The sequence below is a fragment of the Hypanus sabinus genome, chromosome 17 (assembly GCF_030144855.1).
Source record: "Hypanus sabinus isolate sHypSab1 chromosome 17, sHypSab1.hap1, whole genome shotgun sequence".
NCBI lineage: Eukaryota > Metazoa > Chordata > Chondrichthyes > Myliobatiformes > Dasyatidae > Hypanus > Hypanus sabinus.
The window spans coordinates 11,932,437-11,950,358 of NC_082722.1; the positions used below are offsets into that span (position 1 = coordinate 11,932,437).

General features: G+C 41.7%; 1 protein-coding gene across 1 annotated transcript; it reads left to right on the plus strand.

The window, feature by feature from the left end:
* The first annotated feature begins 1,812 nt into the window (after positions 1-1,812).
* Positions 1,813-10,075, plus strand: LOC132406691 (glutathione S-transferase A-like). The gene is made up of 6 exons (XM_059992546.1): positions 1,813-2,041; positions 2,243-2,308; positions 2,531-2,636; positions 6,095-6,213; positions 8,643-8,731; positions 9,764-10,075. The coding sequence occupies exons 1-6, from the start codon at positions 1,874-1,876 to the stop codon at positions 9,894-9,896; spliced, it is 681 nt and encodes a 226-aa protein (XP_059848529.1). The 5' UTR covers positions 1,813-1,873; the 3' UTR covers positions 9,897-10,075.
* The last annotated feature ends 7,847 nt before the right edge of the window (positions 10,076-17,922 follow it).

Sequence of the window (17,922 nt, forward strand, 5' to 3'; positions counted from 1 at the left end):
TATGGATATTCTTGGAATGCTCTTCACTTCCCATTCAAGAAGGGTTAATTCTCAGTCTAGATTATAAAGCTAGAGTGAGGGGTATATGGAGTCATAACATTACAGGTTGCAGTGGAATATATTTCTGATGCTGATGGTGGGACACAATTTTAGAACATTGGCTCAAAACTGGGCCTCCATAAAGGATAAAAATAAATAAATTCCAAAGCCTCCAAGTTTTGATGGGAATTAGAGTTTGCATGGATACATGTATCCAATTTGCCTTCAGTCTACTTTTTATCATTTGTTTATCTTACTGAGAGATACAGCACAGCAACAGGACCTTCTGGCCAAACGTGTCCACATCGCCCAATTACACCCATGTGACCCATTAACTTACTAACCTGTGTGTCTTTGGAATGTGGGTGGAAACCCACACGGACTTGAGGAAAATGTACAAACTCTTCACGGATGGCACTCGCTGGAATTGAAATGCATATTGGTTGTTACTTCAGTGATTGCTTTTGAATCTCTTTTCATAAATTCTATTGTATTTGTTTATTTTCCTGTAAATGCCAGGAAGAAAATGTATCTCAAGTGACATATATGTACTTTGATACTACAAAGTACCAAACTTTGAATTTGATGTTAAGTCGGTTGTTGGTTCAGAGTAGTACTTCTCCCCTTGGCATCTTAGAAGGATGTGTGTGACAGTGAAGCAGCAGAGATGAACACATAATCAAGAATGACATTATACCCTGTTCTGAGGATGCCCCACATCTTTAGGACCAAACAGCAAAAATCAAAGAGCTATCTGCTGCTTGGACTTCAGTAAAAAAGAGCATGCCAATATTTGATTATCCTCTCTTGTAAACCAGTCCGTACTTTGGGGTAGCACAGTAACATAGTGGCTAATACAATACTTTACAGTACAAGTCCCAGGTTCAATTCCTGCCACTGCTTATAAAGAACACACACAAAATGCTGGTGGAACACAGCAGGCCAGGCAGCATCTAAAAGGAGAAGCACTGTCGACGTTTCGGGCTGAGACCCTTCGTCAGGACTAACTGAAAGGAAAGATAGTAAGAAATTTGAAAGTAACAGGGGGAGGGGAAAATGCCTAGGAGGAGGCCCAGGGAGAAAGAAGGGACATTGGCCTCCCGTCCAATGATCCTTTCCTTTCTCCAGCTCTGTATCCCTTTTGGCAATCACCTTTCCGGCTCTCAGCTTCACTCCAGCCTCTCTGGTCTTCTCCTATCATTTTGCATTTTCCCCTCCCCCTGTTACTTTCAAATCTCTTACTATCTTTCCTTTCAGTTAGTTCTGACGAAGGGTCTCGGCCTGAAACGTCGACAGTGGTTCTCCCTATAGATGCTGCCTGGCCTGCCGTGTTCCACCAGCATTTTGTGTGTGTTGCTTGAATTTCCAGCGTCTGCAGATTTCCTCGTGGCTGCTTATAAAGAGCTTGTACGTTCTCCCCGTGACTGCGATGTGTTCCACCGGGTGCTACGATTTCCTCCCACAGTCCAATGACCTACAGGTAAATAGATTAATTAATCATTGTAAATCCTGCGGTGATTAGGCTAGGGTTAAATCGGGGACTGCGGGGCGATGTGCCTCGAAGGGAGGAGCTTAATCCGCGCTGTATCTCAATAAATAAGTACACTTATCTTATAGACAATTTCATTAAATCTCATTATCTGGCGAAGTATATAATTGCAGTTTGCAGTTTCAGTGGAGTGAAAAGGGCTGAAATATTTGCCTTCAGCTGGTGCTACATCTGGGAGTTGAGGAAATCAGGAAACGGCGTCACCAGTGTGAGGCTTGGAAGGGAGCAGCGTGATTATATAAAAGGGAATTGAAAAGCAGCTGCTCGGTATACTGAGACGCGGGCATGGCAGAGGATATGTTCCTGTATTGGGGCTCCGGTTCCCCACCCTGCTGGAGGATCATGATTGTCTTGGAAGAGAAAAAACTGCAAGGCTATAAGGAAAAGTTGTTGTCCTTCGAGAAGATGGAGCACAAATCGGAAGAGGTTGTGGCGATTAATTCCAGGGGTCAGGTACAGAGTGAAAATATGTTCCATATCGCGAACCCTTTCCGTAGCCTGCTATATAGAACTGATTTTACTTTTCAATTAAATCAGCGGCTGTAGAGCAGATATTTTTTTATCTACAATTTTTTAAAAATAAAAGTCGAAACGAATTCAAATTGGACTTTTGATGGCTTTATTTTAAAAACTACTTCAACATTGTAATTGCAGTTACCCAGTTTCCGTCATGGGGACATTATCCTAAACGAATCTTTTGGAGTCTGTCTGTATTTAGAGGTAAGAATCGCCTCCTACTGCCACCTCCCAGAAACAAAACCAACTACAAACTTCGCTCTTTAAATCTCTAAACCTTTTGTTTCTCGGCGCTGTTGCCTTCCTCTGTAATGGAGAGGGTGGTGGAATGGTTGTCGTTAGCGAGGTATCAACTGAGTATCAGGCGGCTGTGTTTCCGGGCTTGCAAGGTCTAGGCGTGCTCACTCTGGAATTGTCTTCCCTCAGAACCAGTTCAAGTCTCAAGGCACACAACTGATTCCGGACTCCGGAGCTGAGCAGGCTCTTGTTTATCAGAGAATGTTCGAGGTTCTGACTCTGCAGGAAAAAGTCGGTAAGTCCGCCCTCCACCCCACCCCATGTGGCACCTGTTATGGTTTCATGTCACTTCAAAGCCCTGTTGCCAAGTAAGGCTAACTGACTTTAATCCCCAGAGCAATTATCCTTGTGTAAATGTTTTTGTGCTTCTCATTGCTGTGAGAGGAAAGAAAAAGATTGCACGCAATATTAAGCCAAAGGAAAAACATAAAAGGGAATTGTTTGGAAAATGCCTTTGTAGTTTGTCAAATCACTGATAAAATGATGAATGTCTTTCCGGTATGCTCACAGAGCTCAGTTTTCAGTTAAACTGGTGAATCTTGAAATGTCTATTCCTCTAGATATCTACTTCTAGTACTTGAGAGAATTGCTCCCTACAGCAATCGCGTTTGTTAACATACCTTTTTACCATCTTGTTTGGTTGTAAATGCAAAATATAACAAACTGGCTGTATATAGTCTGTCACAGTCCTTTGCCTTGTCTTCCTTATGCTTTGAATATTGCAGATTCTGTTTGAAGGAGATGGGTATTTTGGGGTGAGGCAAACATAGACTATTAAATATCCTTCTAGGTAGTTAAGAGGTTGCAGGTTTGTGAGGTACTAAAATCTATAATGTAGATAGTTTTCTTTAAAAAATTGTGCTGCATATTGCAAATGAAGAGAATCCAACTTGCATTTGCAGCCACTATTTTGTGTGATTCTGTTCAGTTTGTAGCTGGGTGTGTGTGTGTGTGTGTTCGTGCTCTATGGAACTTCCATTATGTCCTTGCATTGATTTCCTCAGATGCTCTTGTTTCCACCCCATTAACATGCTTGTTAGTAGGTGAACTGGCCACTAATTTGTTCTAAGTTTAGGTAGGGGGGGCAGGAAAATTTGGGGGTCTGCTTCACAAGTACCTTCACTCTACCTATGACCGTGTGTGTGATTTCCTTGTGGGTGCACATTTCAATTCTACTTTCCATTCCCATTCTGACATGTTGATCCATGACTGCATCGATGAGGCCACTCTCAGGTTGGAGCAGCAACACCCCATATCTGTCTGGATAGCCTCGAACCTGACGGTCTGAACATTGATTTCCCTAACTTCCTGTAATTTCTTCCCCTTTCCATTCTCTTTTTCCATTTTACTTTCTGATTTCCCTTTTGACCCTACTCTTCTTGATAGCCATCACCTCTATCTCTGTGCCCTGGGGATTTATTTTTAAATCCTCAGATTCTATTTAGGAGTCCAAGAATGAGTTGTTGTTGCTTGATGATCATTTATTTTAATGTTTAAACAAAGAAACAGATAAAGAGCATACAAAACTAGGTGAAGACAAAGAAATGAGATGGTGATTTTTTTTGTTTTGCAAAGCCAGACACTTGAAAGGCAAATTCCTAAGGTAAGGAAGGGCCAATTAAAAGGTACAGTCACAGCACTGTCATGTGCTAGTACTTGGCCAGTGAAAAATGAAAAATTGTGTAACTGTTTTTCTGCTAGAAGGTGGAGACAAACACCAGTTGTGAAAATTACAGGTTAAAAATGTTAGTAACTGCAATTTCAATCATGCATTAATTCAACTAATAACTTTATTAAAAGCACAAAAATGATTCCAACATCCCTCCACCCCACTCCACATCCCCCTCACCTGGCTTTGCCTATCACTTGCCAGCTTACACTACTTCCCCTTCCCTCACCTTATTCTTGTTTCTTCTCCCTTGCTTTCCAGTCCTGATGAAGGGTTTTGGCCTGAAACATTGACTCTTTATTCCCCTCTGTAGATGCTATCTAATTTGCTGAGTTTCTTCAGCATTTTGTGTGTTCCTCTGGATTTTCAGCGTTGTAGAATCTATTGTTTCTTCAGTCCAGATCCGAAAGCATTTGGTTTGGACTTGTCATAATTTGTACCTCCCAGCTTGCATGTTAAGAGCTCAAGTTATTCAAAACCTTTTTTGTAATTCATGTAATTCTTGAGGAATCTACATTGAGTCTTTTCTCTTGCTTTAACAGTCATACCACTAACTGTAAGCCTGACACTGAACATTGCTCACACCAATTCAACCAGGCTTGTCTGTGGTTACACTGAAAGAAGTCACATATTTTATCCCATAGGAAATGCATGTCTAGTGATGCCTGAATCTGAAGTAACACAAAATTCATCAAAAAATCCAGATAAATGGCCTTGATCTTAATGTCTGCTATATCACTCTTGGATGCTGCCTGACCCACTGAGTTCCTCCAGTATGTTGTGACACTTAATCCTTAAGTACTGTTTGCTTTCTGTGGAATTATTCATATTTCAGGTTGATTTAGATGCCTGGAAATGGCTTCCACCTTTTGGGTATTGCTCCATTACTCTGAGTATTGATTAACATCTCATCCCTTGCCCACCTTCAAATGTGATCTGCTAATCAACCAGAGGGTGTTCTCTTCCATCAAACATCTGGTTGCCTCAAAGGATAAAGATGTTCTAATTACACCCAGAACTGGAGTTCATGCAGTAACTACTTAAATGTCAGCTTTACCCTTTCAGCTTTGCATTTAATCAGTAATGAGGTGCTGCTTTTAATGTTATAAAGCAAATTGACTAATATTCACATTCCCATGCTTGTATTCTTAAGGAACTTAATTCTAGATGCATATTGTTAGTGGATCACTTTCCATTTGGGTACTGGTAGTGTTGACAATGCCTCCAGTTTTTGGTTTTCAATAAATTACAACTCAAGCTCCAACTTTGATATTACTGTGGCTGAGTGTACCTCATTGGCCTCAAGTACAATAATGCCAGACACTGTAGTCATGAAACCATAGCAATTACAACTGTTTGCTTCCCTCTTGCAAACCTGTTTGCAGCTCTCAGTTGCTGAATGTCAGGGCTTTTCATTGGGGTAAAAAAGGCAAAAATTATTTTTCTCTTGTCTTTGTTGTTTAACTGGCTTTCCCAGCTCTGAGCATATTTTGTGTTGGAAGATGATTTTTATTCCATTACTTGCACATGCAGTCTGTCTATAAGAATCTTGTGCATATACAGCCACCCTCAACAGTTACTTTACCTTTACAGCCATTTACCTGTTCTACTTGTCACTTCCCAGCTTTGTTTCTCCCCTCCCTGCCCACCTGGCTTCACCTGTCACCTTGTAGCTTGTACTCCTTCCCCTTCTCAAACCACCTTAATCTGGATTCTTTCCCCTTCCCAGTTCTGAAGAGGGTCTCTACTCAAAGTTCTGGATTCTTGTTCATTTCCATAGATGCTGCCTCACCTGTTGATTTCCTCCTGTATTTTCTGCATTATTCTGGATTTCCAGAATAACCTCTTGTGTTTGAGTTACTTGTACGTTATTTTATCAAGTTGCTTTTATTTATAGTCTTTGGAATTTTTGTATTTTTGTTTTTAATGCTACAAGAGATCTGGAGTAATAATCATTTTATTTTCCTTTACACTTGTACTGAAGAATGACAATATTGAATCTGATTAACTTAATTTCCTTGCAGTGGCCATAGTCTATTACGTAATGAGGGTTCCTGAAAATGAGCGCCATGATTCTACTCTAGAGAGGAACAAGGCGGCACTGAATACAGAGCTGAAGTTGTGGGAAGGATACTTTGAAAAGGTAAAGGGGTGTTTATGAAGAAACCATGAGTTAATTACCTGGTCAATAGAAGGACTGACAAGTTTTGCTGCAGATGTATTGTATTTATCATTGAGTACCTGGATTTGACCCCAGATCCAATCTACATTCCAGATGCTGTTTGAATTGGTTGATATGATTTTATCTTGTTTTCTCTTCAATTTGATTTAAATCTGCAATGGGGTTCTGCAGCCTAAAAAGCAAAGGTAATTGGCTCCAATTAGTCCTGCCAATAAGATGGTGGCACACTCAGATGCAATGGCTTTTATGCAGCCAACCAAAGATATTACTGTCCTTTTTTTAATTGACTTTGATTGCAAGACACTGCTGGATATTAAGAACTTCAAGTACTGCAGCTCTGCCACATCAGTGTGGACTGTTCAAAGCAGTGTGCAGTCTAACAGCATTTAGTCTTACCAGTCTTGGACATTTTTCTTGTGATCATCAGACCCTGTTTGATTTTGACAATGTGGAATGCTGCAAGTCTGGTTCTCTGGTTTATTGATGGGACTGGCAGTGTGTGAGCTATGTGGCCTTGGTTGTAGCACAGAAATGCTACACCTCATGTTGCAACTGCTCCTTGAGGAAGCAGCATAGTGCATTATCAGTGCTGTTCTCTAGTGTTTGCTCAGTGAAAACCAGTTGGATTGTATTTATCTGCAGACTCCTGTGGGCTTCCTGCTGACAACATTCATGCACTGAGGAATGTGGGCTATTTTATTTTTGTATGACTGTATTTACTGCTGTCTCATGTGGCTTGTGCTCAGTATGAATGTTAGTAGTGTTTTGTACCCTGTCCCTGGAGGAGTGCTGTTTTGTTGGGCTGTATTCATGTATGGTTGAATGACAAAAGTAAATGACACATGCAAGATAAACTGGTGCAAAGACATGCTCGCCTTCCAAATATCCCATATGTGCATCTGTTCTATGCCTGTGAGTACTGTACTAATAAACACAGGAGATTCTGCAGACATTGGAAACCTTAAGCAATGCACAAAATGCTGAACTCAACAGGTCAGGCAGCATCTATGGAAAGGAACAAACAGCTGACATTTTGTGCTGAATCTGGACTAGAAAGGAAGGTGGGGGGAGAAATCAGAATAAAAGTTGGTGGTGGTTGGGGAAGGAGTACCAGCTGGCAGGTGAACCCAAATGAGGGGATAAAGGGAGGATGAAGTGGGGAAAAATGACTGTTTGATTACATTATATACCCATAATTAGTATGGAATGTTTTACCTGTTTTTATTGGATATGCTGCCTTTTAATATTGGCTGTGTTTCAGTCATCTCTTTAATTTTATAAAGCAAAATGTATTGGATTCCCTGGTTAAGATCATTGTAGTTAGTTTTGCAGGCCAGTGTTTTATAAAGTGAAATCGAAAACAAAATTTGGACATGCTTCAAGCTAAGTGTCATTGGAGAGGAAGGGATAATTAGTCAGAAATTGTAACATTCCTCTCCTCTCCTGCAGATGCTGACAGTCTCCTGAGACTTCCAGTATACTTTAGTATAACGGCTTGCACTGGAAACATGAAATACTGTTTCAAAATGTCAGTTTAAATTTGTTCGTTTGCTATCAAGATTTTCTCTTGTTTGTGGCTGCAAATTGACCAGGAGCGCTAGTTGGTTGTTTAAAAGGGAACCATAATGGTAGTAATTGGCTCCAGATAAGTTCAATGCCACTTGCCGTACTGTCTGTCTGTTCCCAGTGTACAATTAATAGATCTTGCCTGCTCTTTAAATTTGTCCAGAAGTACTTTTTGTGATTTTTAGAGGGGGGAAAACATTCCTCTTTTATAGAGGAAAATCATGTTTCTAACAATTTTATCTTGTCTGTTTGCTATGTAGTAATTTTCTTAATGGTGTTATTGTATTGCTGTCCTCGAGTGTCATCGAGTTTTTGACTTGTCATTCCAAAGTTATCTTGATTGGAAATATTTTGAATTCATCAGTTGTCTGAAAGATTACAACAATCAGAGCCTCAACCCTTCAACTGTTTGGCATCAATCAGATTGTGCAACTCTTGTTGCACAATGATCTAGAGACTTGGCGGTGGGGAGGTGGAATGCAGTCACTTTCCAACTAACACGTACTGATGCCTGGTCTGGTAACACCCAACCCTTGTATAAATGGCTCCTTCAGCTCAACTTGGCTTTTTGATTGAATTATCAAGATTTGTGTTCCAGCAGTTCAAGTATTGGCCACATATCTCATATCTTTATATATCTTGTGCTCTTGACCTCTATTTTGGTTTTTAAGTATCTTTTACAGAATAAACTCAGTTCTGTGATTTACCATTTGAATTCCTCTGTAGGTAAGAAGATGTTGAGTTTTATTCTCTCCATTTTTAAATATCTGTCAGGGTACATTCTTTTTTGATCAATTGAACACTGAGTTTGCTTTCTTTTCTAGTTGCCTACTGATTCCCACATTGCAGGGAAGAGCTTCACAATGGCAGATGTAATGCTGTTCCCACAGTTGGCCTGTGCAATTCGCTTTGGGTGAGTGGAAAAATAGAATCAGCTTATTGATATATTTTACCAGAATAGAAATTTCCTGTTTGCCATCTCCAGTGTCTTTCAGTGTTTCACTGTCAGAGGCTTTTTCCCCGGGCTGAAATGGCTGCCACGAAGGCACAGGTTTAAGGTGCTTGGGAGTAGATACAGTAGAGTATTTAAGAGACTTCTGGATAGGTACATGGAGCTTAGAAGAATAGAGGGCTATGGGTAAGACTAGCAATTTCTAAGGTAGGGACATGTTCAGCACAACTTTGTGGTTCAAAGGGCCTGTATTGTGCAGTAGGTTTTCTGTTTCTATGTCTACCAGTGTTTCAACTGTGCAGAAATTGGCATAGCTAGCTTGTGCACAGTTAGCTCTACTAACCCATTATCTCATTGTTTAGTTTCAGTAATAAAAATGACCAAAATGTCAAGGACAGCTGTTCTAGTGCCATGAAGCCATTTCAAATCTGACATCTATTAGATGATTTGTCTTGGTTAGTGTCCCTCAAACAGTAGGCTCTTCCTGTTCTCTGCTACGTAGCATTACCCTGAATACTCCGCTTGATCTTTGCACAAGGAAAACATTGGCTGTCTAGCACTTCACTGACAGACACTCAGTTCAAAGGGAACACCCAAGCTACAGCAGAGCTGAGGGAGTGCAACAATTCCCTTTCCTACTGTTGGTCTTGTCCATTTTTGCTTATAAAGCCTGTTGCCTAATGCTAATTGCTAACCCTTTGAATATTATAGAATATCATTTCACTTGTGCTAAAAGTTCTCGAAGTTGTGAAAGCATAATTTGACTTAACATTGTCTCCCAACCATTCTTCATGATAATGAATAGTGGAGTTTCACTTTCAGATGGCACCATGATCAATAAGCTTTCTCAAATTGGACCAAATCTATATAGCAGACCTGGTCAAAAAGTTGTTCCAAGGCAGCTTGAGCATGTGTCAAATTGTAGGAAGGTAGATATAAGTACCTCTGCCATAATTTAACTTGTTTTCAATACTTTTCCTTTGATTTTTCTAGGCTGTCAGTTGACAAATACCCCAAGCTGTTCAATTATTACACCAGAGTGAAAGAGCGGCCAAGCATCCAGGCCTCATGGCCTCCCCATTGGAAGGAGAACCCTCCAACCATAGATGTACTGAAGGATGTTTGAGGTTCTAGAAAGCACCACTGTCTTAACTTTTTAATTCATGTAATGTGTGGTGAAATGTTACTCCTGTTTGCCTTGGAGTTAGCAGTAACAATGCAGGATTGTGCTGTGCAGTAAAGGCTGTGGCACATTGCAGTCTTATTTTTGTTGCATTAAGAGTTATTAAACTATTCAGAAATCTGTCTTGTATTTGTGTTCTTTTGTCTATAATCAGCAAATGGGAATTTGGATAAGTTGCTTATGTACTGTAACCCAAGAGGACATTAGTCACTGGCAAGTACTTTATTTCTCATTAAGGGCAAGCCTCTCAAAATCCCACCAAGGGCAATTGGGTAACTTTGGTGGAAAGTGAAAGATGCTGATCTATGAGTTATAACCATTAGACCAAGGTGTAGAGCCAGGCCATTCAGCCCGTTAATCTTGCTCCACTATTTGATCATGGGTGAATTTATTAACCCTCTCAACCTCATTCTGTTGCTTTCTCCCTATAACCTGTGACAGCCTTGCTAATCAAGAACCTGTCATGCTCCACTTTAAATATACCCACTGACTTAGCCATCACAGCTGTGTGTGATAATGACAATAGACAATAAGTGCAGGAATAGGCCATTCAGTCCTTTGAGCCAACACTGCCATTCACTGATCATCCACAATCAGTACCCTGTTCCTGCCTTCTCCCCATATCCCTTGACTCTGCTATCTTTAAGATCTCTATCAAATTCTTTCTTGAAAGAGAACTGGCCTCCACTGCCTTCTGAGACAAAGCATTCCACAGATCCACAACTCTCGGTGTAAAAGTTTTTCCTCAACTCTGTTCTAAATGGCCTACCCCTTATTCTTAAACTGTGGCCTCTGGTTCTGGACTCCCTCAACATCGGGAACATGTTTCCTGCCTCTACTGTGTCCAATCCCTTAATAATCTTCTATGTTTCAATCAGATCCCCTCTCATCCTTCTAAATTCAAGTGTATACAAGCCCAGTCGCTCCAATCTTTCAACATATGACAGTCCCGCCATCCCGGGAATCAACTTCGTGAACTACACTGTACTCCCTCAATAGCAAGAATGTTCTTCCTCAAATTTGGAGACCAACTGCACACAATTCTCCAGGTGTGATCTTGCCAGGGCCCTGTACAACTGCAGAAGGACCTCTTTGCTCCTATACTCAACTCCCCTTGTTATGAAGGCCAACTTGCCATTAGCTTTTTTCATTGCCATTTTCTTCACTTCTTCACAAATGAATTTCACAAATTGTGGGTAAAGATATTTGTCCTTGCCTCTATTCTAAAGTAATGTCCTAATCTGAGGCTGTCCCTTCTGATTATAAACTTGCCCACTAGTTGAAACATCCTTTCCACATCTACTCTTATCCTGGCCTTCCAACATTTAGTAGGTTTTAATGAGATCAGTAAGAAAACTTAACAGAACCATAGAACACTACAGCACAAACAGGCCTTTCGGCACTTTGCTGTGCCGAACCACTTTTCTGCTTAGTCCCACTGCCCTGCACCTGGACCATACACCTCCATACCCTCCATACACCTCTTATCCATGTAGCTGTCTGAGTTTTTCTTAAATGTTAAAAGTGAGCCCACATTTACCATTTCATCTGGCAGCACATTCTACACTCCCACCACTCTTTATGTAAAGAAGCTTTCCCCCCCCCCCAATGTTCCCTTTAAACTTCCCCCTTCAATCTTAAGCCATGTTAACTGGCTTTTTTCTCATCTAGCCTCAGTGGAAAAAGCTTGTTTGCATTCACTCTATCTATACACATTATTTTATATACCTCTATCAAATCTCCCCTCATTCTTCTATGCTCCAGGGAATAAAGTCATAACCTATTCAACCTTTCTCTGTAACTCCGTTTCTCAAGTCCCAGCAACATCCTTGTAAACCTTCTCTGCACTCTTGCAACCTAAATAATATCTTACCTGTAATTTGGTGACCAGAACTGCACACAATACTCCAAATTCGGCCTCAGCAATGCCTTATACAACCTCACCATAACATTCCAACTCTCCTATGCAATACTTTGATTTAAAGGCCAATGTACTGTTACGTATCCCGTAACTGGATCACTTACCAGCAAAGATAGAGAGGTCCGTTGAAGTCTGATGGCACTATTTTCAAACGTTTTTATTTAAAAAGGGGCACAAAAGTAAGGTTAATACAAACATTCAGATAATGCATGTCATCAATACTCAATCTAAAGTGTGGGTATAGTAATAATCATCATTAAGAAATAAGCTCTATTGTTGTCTAGGGCAGGGGTCAGCAACCTTTACCACTGAAAGAGCCATTTGGAACCGTTTCCCACAGAAAAGAAAACACTGGAAGCCACAAAACCCGTTTGACATTTAAAATGAAATAACACTGCATACGTTTTTTTTGCCTTTATGCTATGTATAAACAAACTATAATGTGTTGCATTTATGACATCGATGAACTCCTGCAGAGAAAACGAAATTACATTTCTACATGCAACAAAAACATTCTGAAAAAAAGACGTTGGGTTGAAGGTTACTTTTAAGTAAAATTCTCAATGTCTATTTGAGTCCTTCTTGTATTTATGGAAAACGCCGAACTTAAATTTTCCGCCAGCAGCCAACCAAAAATAACGTCAGCCAGCTGTCAACCTGAAAAATAAAAGGACTATTTCACTGAACAATGAAAAAATATGAATATACGTAAAATAATAGGCAATTAAAATATTTATAATACTTGGCTAATGGGATTTCTGCTCCTGGACCTCAGCGCACAGCGTCTGCGCATCAGGGCTGTATGACGTCACCTTCATCTTTACACAGGATGGCAAGCTGTCATCTGTGAGGCGTGTGCGATGTTTGTTTTTAATAAAGTTCATGTTGGAGAACACCTGCTCACATACATATGTGGATCCGAAGATCGACAGGACTCCAAGCGCATACTTTTTAATGTTTACATAAATGTCGGGGATAGCATTCCATGTTTCGAACACAAGTTTGTCTGGTTTTAGGAGGTTTTCAATATCACTCCATTTGTGATTCTGAGCAAGAACGGCCTTCTGATGGGCAACATCTTCAAGGTCTGCTGTCAAGCATCTAAACTTCGACACCCATATGTCTTTGTCGGCTATGTCGGCCAGTTCCATCTCAAGATCAGGTTGACTCACATCTGCCAATGCAGTCGTATTCAGTAGGGATGGATCGATGCTTAGGGGAGTGACCGGGAAGGATAATGTGTTTTTTTCCTCTCTGAACTCACAGAAGCGTTTCCCAAACGATGTTTGCATTGCAATGATTGCAGAATGTAAATACTCCGAATTTATCATGTCATGACCTTGTTTGAACTCTCTCAAATTGGGGAAGTGAGACAATGTGCCTTTCTGTAAATCTCTGGCAAGCACTGTCAACTTGCGCTCAAATGCCAAAACATCCTCCAACATGTGTAGGGCTGTACGTCCTTTCCCCAAAGAGCTGTGTTCAGCGTGTTCAGGTGCGCTGTCATGTCTACCATGAAGTGTAGCTTTTCCAGCCACTCTGGCTGTTCCAGCTCAGGAAAAGTGAGCCCTTTGCTGCCCAGGAAAGTTTTCACTTCTTCCAGACATGTTTCAGCACCTCCCCTCTGGACAGCCACTGGACTCTGTTGTGCAGCAGGAGATCAGAATATGCACTTTCCAGCTCGTCCAGTAACAAACGGAATTGACGGTGATTTAAACTTTTTGCCATTATTTTATTGACAATCTGAATGACAACATCCATTACTTCTGTGCATTCTGGAGGAAATGTTTGAGCGCACAGTGCCTCTTGGTGCAAGATGCAGTGAAAAGTCAGCAGCTTTCTGTCCAGCGACTTCTGCAGTAAAGCCACAAATCCCTTCAGCGCTCCTGTCATACTCGGTGCCCCATCAGTAGCTACTGACACCAGGTGGGTAGTCTTTATTCCTTTGGCTCTTAAACAATTCAAGACAGCCTCACAGATCTCCACCCCCCCGTGTTTGGTCCTTTCGAGGTATCAACTCAATCAGTTCTTCCTGTGGCCCGGCAGAGTTTACATACCGGCAGAACAGCGCTATTTGTTCAATATCACCTTTGTCTTTAGACTCGTCACAGGCAATCGAGTAGGCCACAGCTGAATTGATGTCTTTAATTTGCTGTCTTGTGATGTCTTCTGCCATTTTTATGGTTCTGTCTTTGACAGTCTTTGCAGAGAGGGGCATATCCCTGATTTTCTGCACAATTTCACTCTTGTTTTTAAAGTCCGTGAATAGATGTTCTGAAATCTTAATGAAAGATTCTTTTATATATTCACCATCTGTAAACTGCTTCCCGTGCCTGACTATTTCCTGAGCGGCAATATAACTAGTGTATGTAGTTGATTTTCCAGACTTCATCCACTTCTTGAAATGATTTTTGCTCAGATCAACCTTCCGCATCAGTTCCGAAATGGCTTTTTTTCTCTCATCTCCATCCGGATATTTTTGAGCAAAGGCTGCATGTTTATTCTGGAAATGTCTTGCGACATTTGACTTTTTGTTGTTTGCTAGTTTCTCATTGCATACTAAGCATACCGGTAAACCAGTCTCGTCAACAGTGAAAGCAAATGAATCTGTCCACGTATCATTAAACGTTCTGTTTTCTTCAGTCACTTTTCTTTTTTTAGAATTCTCCTTAGTTAGCCTAGCTTGGATCGAAAAATTAAAGAAATTATTAAGGACGAAATAGTGGCACATCTTGATGGCAGAAATAGGATTAGGCCGAGCCAGCATGGATTTACCAAGGGCAAATCATGCTTGACTAATCTGTTGGAGTTTTTTGAGGGTGTAACAAGGATGTTAGACGAGGGTAAGCCAGTGGATGTTGTATACCTAGATTTTCAGAAGGCATTCGATAAGGTGCCACATAGGAGATTGGTGAGTAAAATCAGAGCTCATGGCATTGGGGGCAGGGTTTCAACATGGATAGAAAACTGGTTGGCAGATAGAAAGCAAAGGGTAGCAGTGAATGGGTGTTTCTCGGACTGGCTGGAGGTGACTAGTGGGGTACCACAGGGCTCTGTATTGGGACCACAGGTCTTTACGATTTATGTCAACGATTTAGATGAGGGCATTGAAAACTATATCAGCAAGTTTGCTGACGATACTAAACTGGGTGGCAGTGTGACATGTGAAGAGGACGTTAGGAGAATACAGGGAGACTTGGATAGGCTGGGTGAGTGGGCAGATACTTGGCAGATGTCATTCAATGTGAATAAATGTGAAGTTATCCACTTTGGAAGCAGGAACAAGAGGGCAGAGTATTGTCTGAACGGTGTAGAGTTAGGTAAGGGAGAAATGCAAAGAGACCTAGGAGTCCTAGTTCACAAGTCAATGAAGGTGAATGAGCAAGTGCAACAGGCGTGAAGAGGGCAAGTGGAATGTTGGCCTTTGTTACAAGGGGAATTGAGTACAAGAGCAAGGATGTCCTTTTGCATTTGTACAGGGCCCTGGTGAGACCACACCTGGAATATTGTGTACAGTTTTTGTCTCCAGGTTTGAGGAAGGACATTCTGGCAATTGAGGAAGTGCAGCGTAGATTCACTAGGTTGATTCCTGGGATGGCAGGGCTGTCTTACGCAGAGAGATTGGAGAGATTGGGCTTGTACATGCTGGAATTGAGGAGATTGAGAGGGGATCTGATTGTAACATTTAAGATAATTAAAGGATTTGATAGGATTGAGGCAGGTAATATGTTCCAGATGTTGGGAGAGTCCAGTACCAGAGGGCATGGATTGAGAATAAGAGGTCAGTTATTTAAAACAGAGTTGAGGAAGAGCTTCTTCTCCCAGAGAGTTGTGGAGGTGCGGAATGCACTGCCTCGGAAGACGGTGGAGGCCAATTCTCTGGATGCTTTCAAGAAGGAGCTAGATAGATATCTGATGGATAGGGGAATCAAGGGATATGGGGACAAGGCAGGGACTGGGTATTGACAGTGAATGATCAGCCATGATCTCAGAATGGCGGTGCAGACTCGAGGGGCCGAATGGTCTACTTCTGCACCTATTGTCTATTGTCTATAAATCGCGCACTGGTGGGTGTCAGGCATTGGCAGTGGTGACGTATATTAATAGCGATAAAAACACATTGTAGTGGTGTGCTACACGCAGTCAGTAAACTGCAGTCAAAGATAACTTTATTCGAACTAAACAGCCTTTCTTTTAAGCCTCCCGCAACCCGCCCCCTATGGGCGTGGATGCTCCAAAAGACACGTACTCACAAACCCCCCGTAGGCTATCTCCCTTAGCCTGAACATTGGCTAATTGTGAGCCGGTTCGGATGTGCCAGGAAATGGGTCGCCACAACATTTTATTTAGATTGCACAAGATCACCATAATCTTCAAATTTAGAATTACATTTCAAAAACTAACAAACTAACATAAAATACATTTTAATTAAATACTCACCATTTATTTTCCAAAGCCACAGGGAGCCGCAGCACAGAGATGAAAGAGTCACATGCGGCTCCGGAGCCGCGGGTTGCCGACCCCCAGTCTAGGGGATAATATATTGTCCATTGGAAATATAAAAGTCACTCAGAAGTCTGCAGGCTTCAGCCTTTTGGGAATCGCTGGGTTTCACGTGTTGCGACAGAGAGAGAGAGATTGGTGAGAAAAGGAAAAACTTGCCGGGTCTTTATGAAGCCTCGGTTGAATCAGGGGAGCAGGCTCCCCCCGATGTTAGTTAAAAGCGGTTTTCCGTGATTCCAGCCACAGATTCCAATCCAGGAATCTAACACATGTGGCTTCCTTCAAAATGGCTTCCCGCTACGACGGGATCGCTCTCGTGTCTTCTTAGTGCGTCTGACGGGGCTGTCGTCCCCCCCCGACCCTCCTTTATACTTCTTCACGGGGTCGCATGTGTCAATCAGGTTGGGATGATGCAATCTCTCTCTCAACCAGCCCACTTTGCTCGAGGGCTTTACACGTGGTCTCCATGAGACAATAGTCAATGTCGCCTTATTTTGCATCCCGGTGGAACGCGGTACTCTGCACGTCTCTCTCTCTCTCTCCCATTTCCTGTGTCTATTCAGCACGTCTCTCTCTCCCCCACTTCCTGGGTCTACTGACCCCCCCTCAACTAGTGCTCTTGCGATTCTCACAAAGGAGGGGGCTGGGATCATAACAGTACCAAAAGCTCTCCTTATGACCCTATCTACCTGTGATGCCATTTTTAGGGAATTTTGTATCTGTATTCCCAGATCTCTCTGTTCTACTGCACTCCTCAGTGCCCTAACGTTTACCTTGTATGCTCCATCTTGGTTTGTCCTTCCAAAATGCAATACCTCAAACTTGTCTGCATTAAACTCCATCTACCATTTTTCAGCCAATTTTTCCAGCTGATCCAAATCCCTCTGCAAGCTTTGAAATCCTTCCTTACTGTTCACTACACCTCCAATCTTTGTATCATCAGCAAATTTGCTGATCCAGTTTACCACATTATCATCTAGATCATTAGGATGACAAATAACAATGGATCTAGCACTGATCCCTATGGCACATCACTAGTCACAGGCCTCCACTCAGAGAAGCAATCCTCCACTACAACTCTCTGACTTCTCCCATTGAGCCAATGTCTAATCCAATTTACTTCCTCACCATGTAGACCTAACGACTGAATCTTCCTAACTAACCTCCTATGCGGGACCTTGTCAAAGGCCTTACTGAAGTCCATGCCTTCCCTTCATCCACTTTCCTGGTGACCTCCTTGAAAAACTCTAATAGATTTGTTAAACATGACCTACCACGTACAAAGCCATGCTCACTCTCCCTAATAAGTCCCTGTCTATCCAAATACATGTAGATCCTATCTCTTAGTTCTCCTTCTAATAATTTACCTACTACTGATGTCAAATTTACTGGCCTATAATTTCCTGGATTACTTTTAGAGCCTTTTTTAAAGAACGGAACATCATGAGCTATCCTCCAATCCTCTGGTACCTCACCCGTAGGTACCGACATTTTAAATATATCTGCCAGGGCCCCTGCAATTTCAACACTAGTCTCCTTCAAGGT

Bases quoted from the DNA above. Each gene is read 5' to 3' on its own strand.
- LOC132406691 (XM_059992546.1), top strand. From the start codon at position 1,874: ATGGCAGAGGATATGTTCCTGTATTGGGGCTCCGGTTCCCCACCCTGC. The intron at 2,042-2,242 runs GTACAGAGTGAA...TTGTAATTGCAG, and splicing joins CGATTAATTCCAGGGGTCAG to TTACCCAGTTTCCGTCATGG. The intron at 2,309-2,530 runs GTAAGAATCGCC...GTCTTCCCTCAG, and splicing joins GAGTCTGTCTGTATTTAGAG to AACCAGTTCAAGTCTCAAGG.